Source organism: Doryrhamphus excisus, linkage group LG23 (assembly GCF_037039965.1).
Source record: "Doryrhamphus excisus strain RoL-2023G ecotype Guam linkage group LG23, RoL_Dexc_Guam_v1.1, whole genome shotgun sequence".
Classification (NCBI taxonomy): domain Eukaryota; kingdom Metazoa; phylum Chordata; class Actinopteri; order Syngnathiformes; family Syngnathidae; genus Doryrhamphus; species Doryrhamphus excisus.
The window spans coordinates 4705032-4722941 of NC_136379.1; the positions used below are offsets into that span (position 1 = coordinate 4705032).

The window sequence follows — 17910 nt, forward strand, 5'->3', positions numbered from 1 at the left end:
GCAAAAAGCTGCAGTGGTGACGTGATGTTATTGACTTTTCTTCAAAACGCTGCGATGGAGATGATTTTTCTAAAAAGGCGAAAGCGTCTAGATGATGAATGCGCTCACAGTGTATGAAGTAAGAAGGCGCCCTCTAGTGGAAATAACTGTCTAATACAGCTTTAATAGCTTAGTTTTATTCTAAACACCTCATCACAATAATAACAAACTATATATATCATGTTTTAAACAAAGCTGAGATTTATTCTTTAAATATATTATTATGTATGGATAGTTATAAATAAGGATACAATAAAATATAAGCAGTAAATTAATTAAGTAAATATATATTAGCACGTAATTAAAGTCAAGAGGTGAGAGGACGTACACGTGTGCAAACACTCTGTGACGGTGGTGGCGTCGATCAGGTAGCCCTCACACAGTCGACATGTGATGTGGGCGTTGATGTGACACAGCTTGATTTTCCTCGTCAGCATGTCGGGGTTCTGTGGAGAGGAGGAGGAAGATGATGATGATGATGATGGTGATGTCACGGTTGCAACATACAGGTGCTGTGTGTCGAGTAGGATGTGATTGTACTGGTTTTATGTATAGCAGGGGTTCTCAAATGGGCTCAACCCGGGATCCGTGTTTTCACATGGTCATTATTTTGCGACACACTCCTGGTTCCTGTGTCATTTTACATTTTTATGTATATCTAGTATTTTAGACACTATATTGTCACTTTATATTAATTGTTTTCATTTTTGTATTTTTATTCATTTTTTAAAAATATTTTCTACACTTTAAATGTATTTATATATTTATTATTTTATTAATGTATATTTTCTGCACTTTTATTACATTATGAATTTACATTTTCTACACTTTTAAGTCATTTTTATATTTTTATTAATATTTCTTTACACTTTTATTTAAGTTATTTAGATATTTATATTTATTCTTTCATTAATGTACATTTTCTGCACTTTTTTCCCTCATTAATGTATATTTGCTACACTTTTATTTAAGTCATTTTTATATATTTTTAAGTTTTATTTGATATTTTTTCTTTCATTAATTTATATTTTCAGCACTTTTATTCCATTGTGAATTTATACTTTCTACACTTTTATTTAAGTCATTTTTTAGTATTTCTTTACACTTTTATTTAAGTTATTTGGATTTTCATATTTATTCTTTCATTAATGTGTATTTCTACACTTTTATTCAAGTCATTTTTTTCAAATATTTTTACACCTTTAAGTTCTTTTTATTTGATTGTTTTTCATTAATTTATATTTTCAGCACTTTTATTCCTTCATTAATTTATATTTTGTACAATTTACTGAAGCCATTGTATTTATTTGTAATTTTTTTATACTTATTTAGGTTATAGTTATTTTTATATTTATTCCTTCATTAGTTTATATTTCTACACTTTTAAGTCATTTTTATATTTATTTATTTGTATTATATAATACTCATTAATAACATCCAGACTTACAAAACGTATTAAGGCATTTCATCATGAAAGTGAGGAAAAACAAGATAACTGCATGCATAAATTAAAATTAAATATTAAAAAGACAACATCACATAGATGGCACAAAGATGCAGCAATGCCGCCACCTTGTGGTTGGAGATAAATAATGCAAGTTGAGGAGATTACCACTCCTGCAGGCCCCGGGGGAAAAAAACTGGGGGATATGATTTAGGACAACACGACACAGTATTTAGTTCCATACTTAGACAAAGTAAGTAACGGAGTACACAGAGTACTATAGTATCCTCCGGTGTCCACTACACTGAGTTGTGCAGTTGTACTGTATATTATACATATATATGTACTATATATATATAGTATATCGCTTAATGACCCATGATTGTACTCAGAGTGTAGACATCTAACACATCAAGAAGGCACACAGTACTGTGTTGAAGTAATTGTCATTTCTTACCCCTAATACCGCCATGCGTGGGCTGTGGATGTGGAGGTGTCCACGACTCTTCCTGCGGGTGTGCAGCCGACAGCGTTAGCTCCGCATCATGAACAGCCTCTCATCAGAGCCTAGCCAGAAGAGAAATGAACATTTCAATACGTTTTTCCTCTACCTTAGAGAAGCGTACACTGAAAGTAAAAACGGAATATAGCGGTAGCGAGTGCGTGAGTCACTTTGTGTGATTCAGTGTTCAGAGGCAGAAGAATGGCCGGTGACTATCTCTGGTGACAGTCTACTATTAGACAGGTTAGCAACATGGCAATGCCACGCCTTCACTGCACTGTAGTTTGCCTTTCTAACGCACAATACTATAAAAAGTCAACTTTAGAGTAGACAGTGTACAGCTTGTATGGCAGTATGGATATACTATCCACTGGAAATGAGTCATCAAAATAGGTGGTTCTCATTGGGAGTGACCAGGATAGATAGGATCAGGAAGGACTACATCAGAGGGACATTACATGTTAGAGACCTTGGAGATAAAGCCAAATAGGCCAGACTGAGATGGTTCTCATTGGAAGTGACCAGGATGGATAGGATTAGGAACGAGTATATCATAGGGACATTACATGTTAGAGACCTTGGAGATAAAGTCAGAGAGGCCAGACTGAGATGGTTCTCATTGGGAGTGACCAGGATGGATAGGATCAGGAACGAGTACATCTGAGGGACATTACATGTTAGAGACCTTGGAGATAAAGTCAAATAGGCCAGACTGAGATGGTTCTCATTGGGAGTGACCAGGATGGATAGGATCAGGAACGAGTACATCTGAGGGACATTACATGTTAGAGACCTTGGAGATAAAGTCAAATAGGCCAGACTGAGATGGTTCTCATTGGGAGTGACCAGGATGGATAGGATCAGGAACGAGTACATCTGAGGGACATTACATGTTATAGACCTTGGAGATAAAGTCAAATAGGCCAGACTGAGATGGTTCTCACTGGGAGTGACCAGGATGGATAGGATCAGGAAGGAGTATATCAGAGGGACATTACATGTTAGAGACCTTGGAGATAAAGTCACATAGGCCAGACTGAGATGGTTCTCATTGGGAGTGACCAGGATGGATAGGATCAGGAAGGAGTACATCAGAGAGACATTACATGTTAGAGACCTTGGAGATAAAGCCAAATACGCCAGACTGAGATGGTTCTCATTGGGAGTGACCAGGATGGATAGGATCAGGAACGAGTACATCAGAGGGACATTACATGTTAGAGACCTTGGAGATGAAGTCAAATAGGCCAGACTGAGATGGTTCTCATTGGGAGTGACCAGGATGGATAGGATTAGGAACGAGTACATCAGAGGGACATTACATGTTAGAGGCCTTGGAGATAAAGCCAAATAGGCCAGACTGAGATGGTTCTCATTGGAAGTGACCAGGATGGATAGGATTAGGAACGAGTATATCAGAGGGACATTACATGTTAGAGACCTTGGAGATAAAGTCAGAGAGGCCAGACTGAGATGGTTGGGACATCTGTGCTGCACGAGTGCTGCCAGCGCCGGAGGAGATATGGTTCACAGAGGTGAAAACTAGTGTGAGTGAATGACTGTCACTTTGCAGTCTGGATGAGGAACGTGTGTAAACACAAACTGATTAGGTTCCAAGCAAAGCTGTGACTAAAAAATCCAACGTTTGCGGCCAGAATACAATAAAGAGTCAAAGTGTTTTAGCAGCCACGCGGAGTCAAACACACACTCAAAACACACTCTGGCATCACAAAGAGCTCCTGTTGGCTCGCCTCTGGCCATTGGAGTGTTTGGTGGCCGTGTCATTTGGCGTCCAGCTGGAGACACGGACACTGAAGGCCTGTATGGTTGGCCACCGGAGGGGGAGAAAGACGAGGAGAGGCTTCTTCCTCTTGTGGCTTGGCTTCAGAAACACACACACACACACACACACACACACACACTCATGCCCAAGTGTAACTATTCACACATTAGTGATGGTGAATGTGCACAGCTTGCCCATTGTGGGTCACACTCTCACACAGCTATTGTCCTGTCTTAATTCTGTGTGAAGGCTCCTCAGTCCTGCAGACCAGGCTTCACGCCGCTGGAGAGAGCCCTCACACAATAACAGGGGAGGACGCACACTTGAGTCCCTGACACATACAGCAGTCAAGGCTTTTTATGCGCTACTTCACACCGCTCGTGTTGACAAACATTAAAAACAGTGAATAGTAGCATCAAAACAAACATTTTAGGGAACAAACATTTTTTTAAAACATGCTGCAGGTTGTTGACATCATTTTTGAGGACCACTGTTGCCGCCGACTCATTATTTCTTTACACTTTTATTTAAGTTATTTTTATATTTATTCCTTCATTAATGTATATTTTCTGCACTTTTATTCCTTCATTAATTTATATTTTCTACACTTTTATATTTTTGTTTATATTTTTTACACCTTTATTTAAGTTATTTTTATTTGAATTTTTTCCTTCATTATTTATATTTTCTGCACTTTTATTCCTTCATTAATTTATATTTTCTACACTTTTATTTAAGTCATTTTTATATTTTTCTTTTTATTTTTTACATCTCTAAGTTCTTTTTATTTTATATTTTTTCTTTCATTATTTATATTTTCAGCACTTTTATTCCTTCATTAATTTATATTTTCTACACTTTTGTCATTTTTACATTTTTGTTCATATTTTTTTCACCTTTATTTAAGTTCTTTTAATTTGATATTTTTTCTTTCATTATTTATATTTTCAGCACTTTTATTCCTTCATTAATTTATATTTTCTACACTTTTATTGAAGTCATTTTTATATTTTTGTGTATTTTTTTACACCTTTATTTAAGTTCTTTTTATTTTATATTTTTTCTTTCATTATTAATATTTTCAGCACTTTTATTCCTTCATTCATTTATATGTTCTACACTTTTATTCAAGTCATTTTTATATTTTTGTTTATATTTTTTACACTTTTAAGTTCTTTTTATTTTATATTTTTTCTTTCATTATTAATATTTTCAGCACTTTTATTCCTTCATTAATGTATATTTTCTACACTTTTATTTAAGTCATTTTTATATTTTTGTTTATATTTTTTTACACTTTTATTTAAGTTCTTTTTAGTTGATATTTTTTCTTTCATTATTTATATTATTTTGTACACCTTTATTTAAGTCATTGTATTTATGGGTTTTTTTTACACTTATTTAGATTATAGTTATTTTTATGTTTATTCCTTCATTAATTTATATTTCTACACTTTTAAGTCATTTTTATATTTATTTATTTGTATTTATTTGTCTCTGATGTTAGTCCTCTCTAATTCAGTGTCCATTACAATTAAATGCAAGCACGTCATTGTTTAACAATAATGTCTCAGGTTTAATAATCCTGCTGAGAGAAACTAATTCATTAAAAAAATGGAAAAATCAACATAACCGTCCACTAACTATTACGTGGTCACGATACGAGATGTTGAGTGATGTGATGATACTAGACCAGCAGCAAGACCAATACAACGTTCTAATGCACTGCCAGTTCGTGGAACAAGACAACAACCTGACATTAATTATGTTCGGTCACGTCAAGCTCAGATGGAAAGATCTTAATTGATGTTTTGATGAGGATGGACTGCTGCAGTAAAACTACCTTTTCCCGCCAGCCGCACATTTGCACTTATGCTAAAAGCTTTTGGATTCCCACCGGAGCTGCTAGCAGAAAAATGGGTATCATTTCTTAGCGGAGAGAGACCCATAGAACAGGAAGGATTTGTGCTGAGAAAACCAATACAGGGTAATATTGGCCCTGTAGTTACTTGATATGAAATTAATAACAAAATTTGCGACTGGACTTTAAAGTTCCATTTGGCTCACCCGATGCAAGAAGTACGGCAGTCTTCAAACGTCAAAAATCATTTCAACAAACTGCTCCATTATCCATGTGACAAATAACGACAATCAGACCTTTAAATAAAAAGTGCTAAAGTGTCTTTTGATGATTTTCCATCAGTAATTTATATTCCCGGAGCTGATTTACGAGCACAAAACATAACAAATTTCCCTAACTTATTTGCTCCATTTTTGAAGCTGCTGCTTTCATGACATCATGAAGGAAAAAGCTCCCCTTTCATGTACAATGAAACCTTGGTTAGCGTCATTAATTCAACCCAGAAGGTGCAACTCAAACCAAAACAGATGCTAACCAAAATAATTTTTCCCATAAGAAATCATGTAAACCGAATTAATCCGTTACAGAAAGCCAAAAACGTTACACACAAAGTGTGTTTAAATAAATAAAACTATTTAAAATGCATGTAAATACATACAAAAGATGAACTAAAGGCATAAATGAACATTTAAGGTTTCCGTATTTTCTGGACTGTAAGTCGCTCCAGGCCAAAAATGCATAACCAAAACAGACATTATGTCATCTTGGAAGGCAAGTTTGAACATTAATAAAAGAATAGGCTAAATAGGTGTAAGATATGCTAACACAATGGTTATTCAGCTACACAAAAAATAAACATGAACAGAAAAGGTGTCCCGTGTTTATGTAACAAACAGTTTTTTCATTTATAAGTTGCTCTGGAGTATAAGTCGCAGGAACAGCCAACCTAAAATACGGTACTTTTGAAAAAACTGTTTAAAAACTATTTTAAACAGGAAGGCTTTGGGAACATTCAGTAAATGTTCATTTATTCCTTTCATACGTCATTTTAGGGCTGGCCGATATGAAGCAAAACCCATATCCCGATATATTTAGGTTAAATATCGATATACAGTACGCTATATATCCCGATATTTTTCCACAAAATGACCCCATGAAGACCGAGGGTAAACATGATTGATACCGTTTTTATCCAGCAACCTTTATTCTGTCTTTTTCGCTGTTCACTCAACCGCTCCTCCGTATCTCCACGGGGGTCTTTCGTTGCTTGGCATAGCGAAGGGGTGCTCAAAACTAACGCCTGCTCCCGAGTGTAAACAACGGAGCTACAAACATAACAAGATGAACATCCATAGCTGCACGCATGCTTAAGGGGTCGGCATGACACAAAAAACTATAACAAAAGTAATAAATAAAGTGCTATTAAACACTAATATGGCGCCGCCATATTGAAACATGAGACCAAAAATCCTCCAAACAGGATAATTTTTAGTACCCCTCTCGCTCACATACAATAGCCAGTTTTTCTCTTTCCGAATGACTTTTCCGAAAACAATGATATACATGGAAAGTAATATTCCAATCGCGTGTCTACATGCGTTGTTATAATCAACCAGAATAGTCAATGGGGCATGCCCAGTAAAACGTAAACACCAACATCACGTGATACCGACTTCCTTGAGTTTTTCACTTGTTGGAATAACTCCGTATTTCCAGTTTTTTGTTCGTCCAGTGGGGCGCAGACCTCACAGCTAGGAGACCAGGGTTCAATTCCACCCTCGGCCATCTCTGTGTGGAGTTTGCATGTTCTCCCCGTGCATGCGTGGGTTTTCTCCGGGTACTCCGGTTTCCTCCCACATTCCAAAAACATGCTAGGTTAATTAGCGACTCCAAATTGTCCATAGGTATGAATGTGAGTGTGAATGGTTGTTTGTCTATATGTGCCCTGTGATTGGCTGGCCACCAGTCCAGGGTGTACCCCGCCTCTCGCCCCAAGAAGACAGCTGGGATAGGCTCCAGCACCCCCCGCGACCCTCGTGAGGAAAAAGCGGTAGAAAATGAATGAATGAATGTTCCTGACTAAAATCGAAATGTATGAAACCAAGGCCAATTAATCTTCTGAAAAAAGGAATTAATGAATGAATAGACATACAGTACATTTGGCAACTTTCTTTGGCCCCATGGTGGGTTATTCAGTAGTCGCACTCAATCATAAAAAAATGCATTTGGGCAATTGATTTTGCAGAACGATACAGTGCAGGGCATGCGGACTAGTAATATGTAAAAAAAAAACTGGGGCAAAATTTTGGTGACAATTTGATGAAAACCAAATCATACAAAAACTTGTGTGTACGAAAACCAAGGTACGAGGTATATTCAACATACAATTCTATTTTGGTTTGCTCATAAGCATCAGCACATAACCGGTTGCTTGCCTCCATTTTTTTTAAATCGAAGAAAATCTTGATCTGATTGTTACGTCATATCTCAGCATTCGCTGAAAGATCACACCCGGGAACAGGAAAAGATAATTCAATCTTGCTAATATTTTATAATTAAGCTCTAATTGAGCTTTCTTTTTTAATAAAACTGGACTTGTGAATGGCGTATAGAAGGGTTTAGATTCTGTTCCACAGATGGCGCTAATGCACACGAAAGCTGCTTGCCAACCGCCAATAAACAACAGAAGAAGAAAAACACCACGAAGAAGAACACAGTCTGACAACTTTCCGTTTGAGCGGGTACAAGATACCTCAATCGGATTGGGGAAAGGAATATTCCACCTTTGTGAATCCGATTATATATTCATTCGGATTGGCACTTTTCTTTCGGAATGAGGTGCATACAAAGGTTACAATCATTCCGTTTGATCAAATAACCCGAATGGAATTGGAATATTTGGCTCCATGTATACGTGGCTAATGTTAACTCAAGTGACTATGGTGTGACTTCCTAATTCAGGTTTAAAACAAGCCGCTGGAGAAGGAGACATCAAACAGCATCATTCCGTATATAAATGCATCACATGAGACCACCTCACCAGCGGACGCCGTCTTCCTGACATCATGCATCAAGGTGCCACTGACGGCCTTCGTGTCAACACTGTGTACTTTGTCTTGCTGCCCTGTGCACACAACATTACAACACATCATCAATAACAAGCCAAATACTGCAGGGTTTGTTGTTTTCATCCGGGCTGGTGCTCTCTCTGTGTCCTGCGTGGCCACAGAAAACCATCAGTCTTGGGTCTTCATCTTAGCAAGACATTGTGGACAATTGTCTGCTTGACCCCTTTCTGTTCCTTGTGAACCAATCAAGGTCCGCTTGGAGGGGTTAGTTGTGGAAGTACTACTCTCACCCCTGACCTCCCGCAGACATACTCTAGTATTTGAAGTACTGTGACATCTCTTCACCTTCACCTCCAAAAGGCGGATAAATCCCAACTGACTACCTGTCACCTACTGCACTGCCAACGTGCTGAGGTCAGAGCGGACGTCCTCTCCAAAAGCTCTTGACCTAATGACATCAGGGATAGTGACACCCATGACGGGGGAGACAGGGGGTGTCAGTAGAGGTCAAAACACTTAAATGGGGCCAGGAGAGAGCAGACGAGGCAGGGAAACAATGAAGAAAAGTAAAAGCACATCTTGTATTGTTAATTCTCCTTCAATTTAAGGCTCAATTTTTCATTATTTTGCCAATTTTTAGATGAGCATAAGATCTTGTCAAGGGGCAATACGATAGAAAGTACGAGTCCAACTGATATATCAGTGGGCCGATTATGACATTTATTCATTCATGTTCTATTGCTGGAGCCTATCCCAGCTGTCTTCTTGGGGCGAGAGGCGGGGTACGCCCTGGACTGGTGGCCAGAATCACAGGGCAGATATAGACAAACAACCATTCACACTCACATTCATACCTATGGACAATTTGGAGTCGCCAATTAACCTAGCATGTTTTTGGAATGTGGGAGGAAACCGGAGTACCCGGAGAAAACCCACGCATGCACGGGGAGAACATGCAAACTCCACACAGAGATGGCCGAGGGCGGAATTGAACCCTGGTCTCCTAGCTGTGAGGTCTACGCGCTAACCACTCAACCGCCGTGCAGCCCCGATTATGTAATATATTATATGATAACATATATTATGTTAAAGTCCATTGACAAAGCAATGACAGATTTAAAATGCCCCAACCAAGGGATTTAATTTGACATATAACTTACTGTCCCTCAAGTTTGGAGCGGTACGAGCCACCAAAACACCCTCATCATGCTCGTTTTACTTTGAATTATTTAGCCTGAGCAATTAAAAAAATAAAATGAGTGTAAAAATGACTATAGGGGTGCTATTTCATGTCTACAGTACTCTTATAATGTTAAAACCCTTACTACGGCCTATTATTGGTCAAACACTTGACAGATAAAGATAAAAACAGATAAAAATTGCAGAAAAATTTTGTTTGGTATGGTGGAGCCTATCCCAGCTGACTTCAGGCAAGAGGCGGGGTACACCCTGGACTGGTGGCCAGCCAATCACAGGGCACATATAGACAAACAACCATTCACACTCACATTCATACCTATGGACAATTTGGAGTCTCAATCGATATCGGTGGTTATGTAATATAGTCACTTTTTTGACTATGCGGAAATTCTGTTCCTCTGTTCCTGTCTCCACACATACAAACGCAGTTTTGTTATTTTTAAAGAAAGAAGGTTTAATTAAGTTTGAAAGAGAAAAAAAAATGTTTCAAAAATTTTAATCTTTTTTTTTGTTAAGTAATGGGTTTCTTTTAGGAAAAAAATTAATAATTTCATGAGTTAAAAGTTGTAGACAAAATAAATATAGAGAAAAAAATTACATTTTCTTAGAATAAGAAAGAAAGAAAAAACTGGGGGGAAAAGACAGTAGAGGTGTTTGTAAATGATGACATGTTATTTCTGGAATTAATTTACAGCAAGTAATGTGCCTTATGATAATTCCATGGGTAGTCTTATAGTGGGGGGGGATTATCCATCCATTCTTTTTCTATGCCGCTTATCCTCACGAGTGTCCGCAGGTATGCTGGAGCCTATCCCAGCTGTCTTCTTAGGGCGAGAGGCAGGGTACACCCTGGACTGGTGGCCAGCCAATCACAGGGCACATATAGACAAACAACCATTCACACTCACATTCATACCTATGGACAATTTGGAGTCTCAATAAATATTGGTGATTATGTAATATAGTCACTGTTCCTTTGTTCCTGTCTCCACACATACAAACACAATATAACAAAACAATATAACACTACACTTTAGTGCCACCCTGAACCAATTAACTGTGATAAATGAGGGATTACTCTATATGAACACACACATACACAACAGTGATGACAATTATTAGCCGATCAGCAAACCAGTAAGCAATTAAGTTCTCATTTGGCCGGCTGATGTTTCTTTGCAGACATTTTCCGGCCTCATTAATGTGACAAAGATGCTAAATAGAAGAATAAACGCTCCATTACGGATGTCAGCGTTGGCCTAAAACCTTTTGCTGACCTTTCAGAACATGTTGGCGTACGTTTGTTTCTCCTAAAGGAGACAGACTGTCAAGCTAAAAGAGAGTCACATACATTCATTCATTCATTTTCTACCACTTTTTCCTCACGAGGGTCACAGGGGTGCTGGAACCTATCCCAGCTGTCTTTGAATTATTTAGCCTGAGCAATTAAAAGAATAAAATGCGTAAAAATGACTATAGGGGTGCTATTTCATGTCTATGGTGCTCTTATAATGTTTAAACCTTGACTATGGCCCATTATTAGTCAAAAACTTGACAGATAAAGATAAAAACATAAAAATTGCAGAAAAATTTTGTTTGATATGCTGGAGCCTATCCCAGCGGACTTCGGGTGAGAGGCGGGGTACACCCTGGACTGGTCGCCAGCCAATCACAGGGGAGTCACATACAGGAAACACAACAACACACAGGACAATACAACAAGGGCCGCTTAGACATTTTGTGAGTGAAAGATGCTTAAATAAAAAGGCAGACAGCCAATAAAAAAACAAGCTGCGAGTCGAAAATGGCCCCATGGGGAGCACTTTGGACACCCCTGGTCTGGATAAATATTGCTCAAAGATCAGAGTATTTTCAGCCATTGTTGTGTCTCAGTTCGGCGGTGATAAGATGTTGTTTTAGTTGATTACTTGCAACACACTCTTATCCATCTATTTATCAGCGTTGCTGACACTGGACACATTTTTGATGCTTTGTGGAGAAACCAGTGCCCTTCCTAAGCTAAGCAAGTAAACACCACCTTTTATTTTCACTATTTTGTATCAGAAAAGTTATTTACAAGTTCCAAGAAAAAAAAATCCCTTGAAAATTGCAGCCAGAAAGTTTCTTTTCCAGATGTAAGAACTGTGCAACTACACCAGAGTCAAGCAGCAATGGGAAGATGACCTTCCAAGATCTCACCACTTCACTGTTTCGTACATCGGATTCCCCAATTATAGTGAAACCTCAATTTTCATTCAAATGTTCCTGACTAGGGCGGAAACGGCGGATGAGTGGTTAGCGCGCAGACCTCACAGCTAGGAGACCAGGGTTCAATTCCACCCTCGGCCATCTCTGTGTGGAGTTTGCATGTTCTCCCCGGGCATGCGTGGGTTTTCTCCGGGTACTCCGGTTTCCTCCCACATTCCAAAAACATGCTAGGTTAATTGGCCACTCCAAATTGTCCATAGGTATGAATGTGAGTGTGAATGGTTGTTTGTCTATATGTGCCCTGTGATTGGCTGGCCACCAGTCCAGGGTGTATCCCACCTCTCGCCCGAAGTCAGCTGGGATAGGCTCCAGCATATCAAACAAAATTTTTCTGTTTTTATCTTTATCTGTCAAGTTTTTGACTAATAATAGGCCATAGTCAGGGTTTTAACATTATAAGAGCATCGTAGACATGAAATAGCATCCCTATAGTAATTTTTACACTAATTTTATTCTTTTAATTGCTCAGGCTAAATAATTCAAAATAAAACGGGCATGATGAGGGCGTTTTGGTGGCTCGTACCGCTCCAAACTTGAGGGACAGTAAGTTATATGTCAAATTAATTCCCTTGGTTGGTAGGTATGAATGTGAGTGTGAATGGTTGTTTGTCTATATGTGCCCTGTGATTGGTGATTGGTGTGCAAAGGTGACTGTAGGGGTGTTATATTATGTCTGCAAGGCTCCAATAATGGTAAAAACTGCATTTACAAAGCCAAACAGCAAACAAAAAAATTCTTAATATTGAATCCTACTTCTCAGAAATTCACTTAGCGTGGTCGGGTCTGGAACCAGTAAAGCGCGATAAACAAGCGTCAACTTTACACAACTTTCATAAAAGGGAAAGGTTGATTCCAAATTCCAAACAAACAAGAATTCCAGCGTATTGATTAAAAAAAAGCAATAGATCGATTGACTTCCACTCATCATCTCCAATCAGTTGCGTTCTTATGGAGTCAAAAGAAAGCTACACTGAGAAGGAGAGCCTAACAACAGACGCGAGGAATGTGGGCACATTCGCCAGACTACAGAAGCTTCACTTGTAGGCGAGATGTTCTGCATTTAGGAAAGCATCCAGAACCAGACCGTTTGTTTATCAAACACTCTTATGATGCTGTTGGGTGCATTTTTTTGCGTCTGCATTTGCACCTTTCTGTATTAACCGGGACGACCCGGATGTTGCAAAACTATCAAAATTAACACCATCAATAGCCGCCATCTTTTCTAAGTAGCGGAGGGGACGGACTACCAGAACTTTCCATATACAAGAACAACAAAACAAACACTACAGTGTTTCCCACAGGACCGCAATCTATTTGTGACGGTGGTGGGTTACATCATCAATTTGCATACATTTTGATGACTCAACTTGACAATATCATCAAAGACTTCCGAGTCGACTCAAACTTTTGTTTAATGACTTCAATATAAATTCAATAATAAATTCTATGTGACCATTATTAGGTCATTTCCGGCAAGACGTCAAATTTCCCTACAGAATCTGCCTCATTGAATGCATCTAGTAATGTCCAATCAGCTTTACACAACAAGGCTGGAGCTTAACCGATTATCGTTAACCAATTTGTCTTCTTTGAAATTATTTACTAATAATTCTGGTTATTTAGTGTCATTAGCCTGTAATGAGCCAACATGAATCAGTAGGCCTGCAAACGTCTAAAGGGGGGCGGGGCTGGCCGATCCTTTATGGAGCAATACAAATGTTGGCCCTATTGCTCTGTAGAGTGGTTGCAATTGACTATTAAGAAGGAGAGAAAAGCATAATGTCATTAATCAATTTGGGACAGGCGGTCCTTGGGTCAATTCAGGTAACGCAGACAAGAGCTGATGCTTGCCAAGTATGTGCTGTCTTATAAAAAATGAATAAAATAAATATAATAATAATAATAAAACGGCAAATAATTAAAAATTAAGAAACCACATATAGTTGGTGGGTAGACAAATTATTTTTTTCAGATTAAAATGAACAAAGCATTATTAGAGCCCTGTAGACATGACAAAACACGACTATAGTCACATTTATACTCTTTTTATTTACAACATATTGCGCAACTGCAGGGTCTTAAGACACATGCTAACTCGCAAACTAGAGAGCTAGCGACCTAAATGGTAGCCTTCAAGTTATTTCCTTTAAACTTAAAAAGCCAAAAACTTACCACTTCCACACGGTTAGGGAGGATAACTATTAACAGTTATTTAACCTTTAACATGAACATTAATCAAACGTAATCATTTTTTCTGGGTACATGATACCATACAGCATCCATATCAAACTTGCGGGGGCCACACTAACATTAAACTTTCATATCAAGGCGGGGGCCTCAAACTAGTGTCCTGCGGGCCACATTTGGCCCATGAGCCGCGTGTTTGAGACCCCTGTTTTAGATCTTCAAAAAAAAACAGTCATAGATGAACGTGTCTAGAGCACAGAAAGACACATGAACACATTTGGCAGCTATAAAATTAATAATCAGGCAAGGTGAGCCAAACAACAAAAGCAAGCCAGTATGCCGAACTTATTCGAAAACAACATGAAAGGCAACAAAACAAACCTGCCCACCTCAAACATACCCACTCGACCCAGTTTTCCCATCTGGGGAAATACTACACATGTAGCTGCAGAGTCTTTGTCAGTCAACATTCGATGAGACGTTTGGTTGGCAGAGTAAATAATTACAAATGGAACCGCGCAAAACTGTTTCAAGAAATGCTGCAAATGTTGTATAGACAGTACAGATTACCTGTGAGAAAATACGTCACAAATAGAAATTACACAAGTTTATAGAGTGAAAGATGACATATTATACATCATTATAATATTGGTGGTTTATTTGGTCTCAAATAAATAATTATATAATAATATAATAATAATTAAATATAAATATATAAATATATAAATATATAAATATATAAATATATAAATATATAAATATATAAATATATAAATACATAAATATATAAATATGTTGACATAGCATGCTGCGTAGCATCAATTTATGGGGCAATCAACATTTCAAAATGCACCTGTATTGTTTTGTGGTTAAATAAAACTGTTTGGCCAGTCGTATTTTTTCATTAATTTGATTTAATGTGCCAAGCAAAGACAAACCACTTCCTCACTAACTCACAAGCAGTCGTATTTTTTCATTAATTTGATTTAATGTGCCAAGCAAAGACAAACCACTTCCTCACTAACTAATGAGCTGCACCTCTGTGTAAGCCACAGGGTTCAAAGTTTTAAGAAAAAAAGTTGTGTCTTTTACAATGGAAATTATGGTATCGTCCACAGTTGACGCGATCACATTCCAATACCGGCGTAATTCATGAAGTGGAAGTTTCCAATAACACCAGTGGAGATTTGCCATCCATGCGTCATGTCTGTGAATGTGTGAGGCCATTAACTATCATTTTGCACTGCATGTCGATACCGTTCTGTACACGTTTACATACACAATTTCACTCAGTATACCCAGTATACCTTGTGTCAACCGGAATTACTTTGTAGATTAGTACAATGGCGGACAGGGGGGCAAACATACAGAATTATTGTGGAGTTTTCATAGTTGATTTCAAGATTTATCAGGCCTTTCTTTGTTGTCTGTTTATTTCTTTGTAGTACAGATGATGTCATCTTTGATTTGCCCAGTTCTCCTTCATGTCTTTGACAACAAGTGCTTTGGCTTCAACCGCCCCCTCCATTTAACTTGAACCTTGAATTTTCCCCCGCTTCCTTAAATCACATGCTTTCTCAGCGATATCGCTGTTGCTTTTTGTCAGATGCTCGTTTGTTCCTTTCGGCTCGCTTCTCTGCCTCAACGATGCCCCTTGTTTTTTGGGTTTTTTTTAATGTTGCTGAACTTTTTGATAATGATGACAGACATCCTTTACACCTTTTTTCATTTCGGAAAAGTCAGGACACCTGTTGCATCATCTTCTCCTTAAATACACAACAGAAAAATACTGCAAATCCCCGAAACACAAACAATCTACAAAACAATGTTGTAAGTTCAGTGAACACAGCAAGACAATTACCAGGGAAGCCATATTTAATGGAGGTCTGTCTTTAAAGACATGGGCGGGACACCCAGAAGAAAGCTGGACGACTTTATTCTTGATGTCTTAGTTAAACGTCTGACCCCTAACCCTATACAACATAAAACTGCAATTTACAATGATGTGGCTAATGTTAGCGTAGCATAAGTGTCATTAACCTGATAGATTGGCAAAGTTTTGTTATTGCGTTTTGAGCATTTTTCTTTTGATTTGCAGTGTTTCTGTAATTGCGGCATTTCATTTGTTAATGTTATTTGCTAATACTTGGGTTGTTTATATTGTTTATTTTTCTATATTGTGTATTTTGTACTGCTTAACTGACTCTGGACTCTTGCTGCTGTGCAATACAAATTTCCCCACTGAGGGACAAATAAAGGCATATCTTAATCTTAATCTCTCTCATTAATTTTTTCCCATTGCATTTGTTTGATGGTGTTTGTGGATCTTTTTCTAGTTTGGTGGGTTTGGACCTTGAACCCTGTCAACCACCACTAAAGAACACAATGCAGATGGCTCTTCTCCATTAAAAAAAAAAAAAAAAAGACAAAAAAAATACCAAACTGAACAGACTTGTTGGCTGCTCTGCATGCACACCCCCACGCACAATGTCACACAGTCTGCAGCAGCAGTCTCGACCACATCCACCCTCATGACAAAACAACACAGAAAAAGGGGGAAGCAGCAACTTTCCCCCCCACCTCAAAAAAAAATAATAATCCAAATCTCATGTAGAACCTCCACACAACATCACCACAACTTTGGAGCCTTGATCTTTGAGGGCTTGGCGTCAAGGAGGACCAAAGAAGGTGAAGAAGGGGAGGTGTTTGACCAAGCAGAGCAAGACGAGACATGAAGACAAGACAGCCTCAGCTTCGGGGCGGACAACCGCGTGCATCCCGGCCAGCCTCCAGCCTCCTTTTCCCCTTAAAAACACCCCCAACGCCGGCGTGCAACTGCAGGGCCCGGCGCCGCCATCCACCACTTACACAAAAACACACACACACGTACACGCACGCGCACACACACATTCAACAACACGTATAGATAGCATGCCCCGTAGCAGCCAGCGGAAAGACATGCTAAAAAACGAGGAGGAGGGGGGCCACCAACCGGCACCCGAAACCGGCCACCGAAGCATCGAGGGCTGCCCGGTTCAAGTGCGAGAACTGACCTGTTTGAGGGCGCCGGAGTCAGCTGGATATTGGGTCGGATCCGAGTTTAAATCCACTAGCAGTACAACAAAGAGGCGAAAATGACCGAGCGGCCGCGGAACAGGCCGAACAGCGCTCCCGGAGCAGCGCGACGCATGCGCACTGAGCCGGGGAAGCAGCGGGAGAGAGGGAGGGGGTAAAAAAAAGAGAGCGAGAGAGAAAGAGAGAGAGAGAGAGAAAGAGAGAGAGAGAGAGAGTGTGTGTGTGTGTGTTCATGTTGACAGGCTCAAAACAGTAGCTTTAAAGTTGTAATTATACATAAAAAAGACAACTTTTTACTGCATGATTATACAAAAGTACGGGACTAAAGTCATAATCACAAAGTCACAATATCACAGGAATAAAGTTAAAATAAAGTCATATTATAAGACTTTGTGTGTACTTTCATATTATATTTTTAAAATAATTATAACGATTAAATAATAAAATAATAAACTGCATTTTATGACTTGATAAATCACCCGA

At 38.6% G+C, this 17910-nt stretch overlaps 1 protein-coding gene across 2 annotated transcripts in view; it reads right to left on the reverse strand.

The window, feature by feature from the left end:
* Positions 1-17568, reverse strand: part of pcgf3 (polycomb group ring finger 3) — a 36791-nt gene extending 19223 nt beyond the window's left edge. Inside the window, exons 1-4 of one of the 2 annotated variants that reach the window (XM_058055938.2) lie at positions 17406-17524; positions 8670-8753; positions 1941-2050; positions 368-485 (exon numbers count right to left, since the gene is read on the reverse strand). In XM_058055938.2, the coding sequence (XP_057911921.1) occupies positions 368-485; positions 1941-1955 (133 nt within the window). In that variant the 5' untranslated portion in view covers positions 1956-2050; positions 8670-8753; positions 17406-17524. Of the gene's footprint in view, positions 1-367; positions 486-1940; positions 2051-8669; positions 8754-17405 lie in introns of both variants that reach the window. The other variant, XM_058055928.2, reaches the window with a different exon arrangement.
* Positions 17569-17910: the final 342 nt, after the last annotated feature.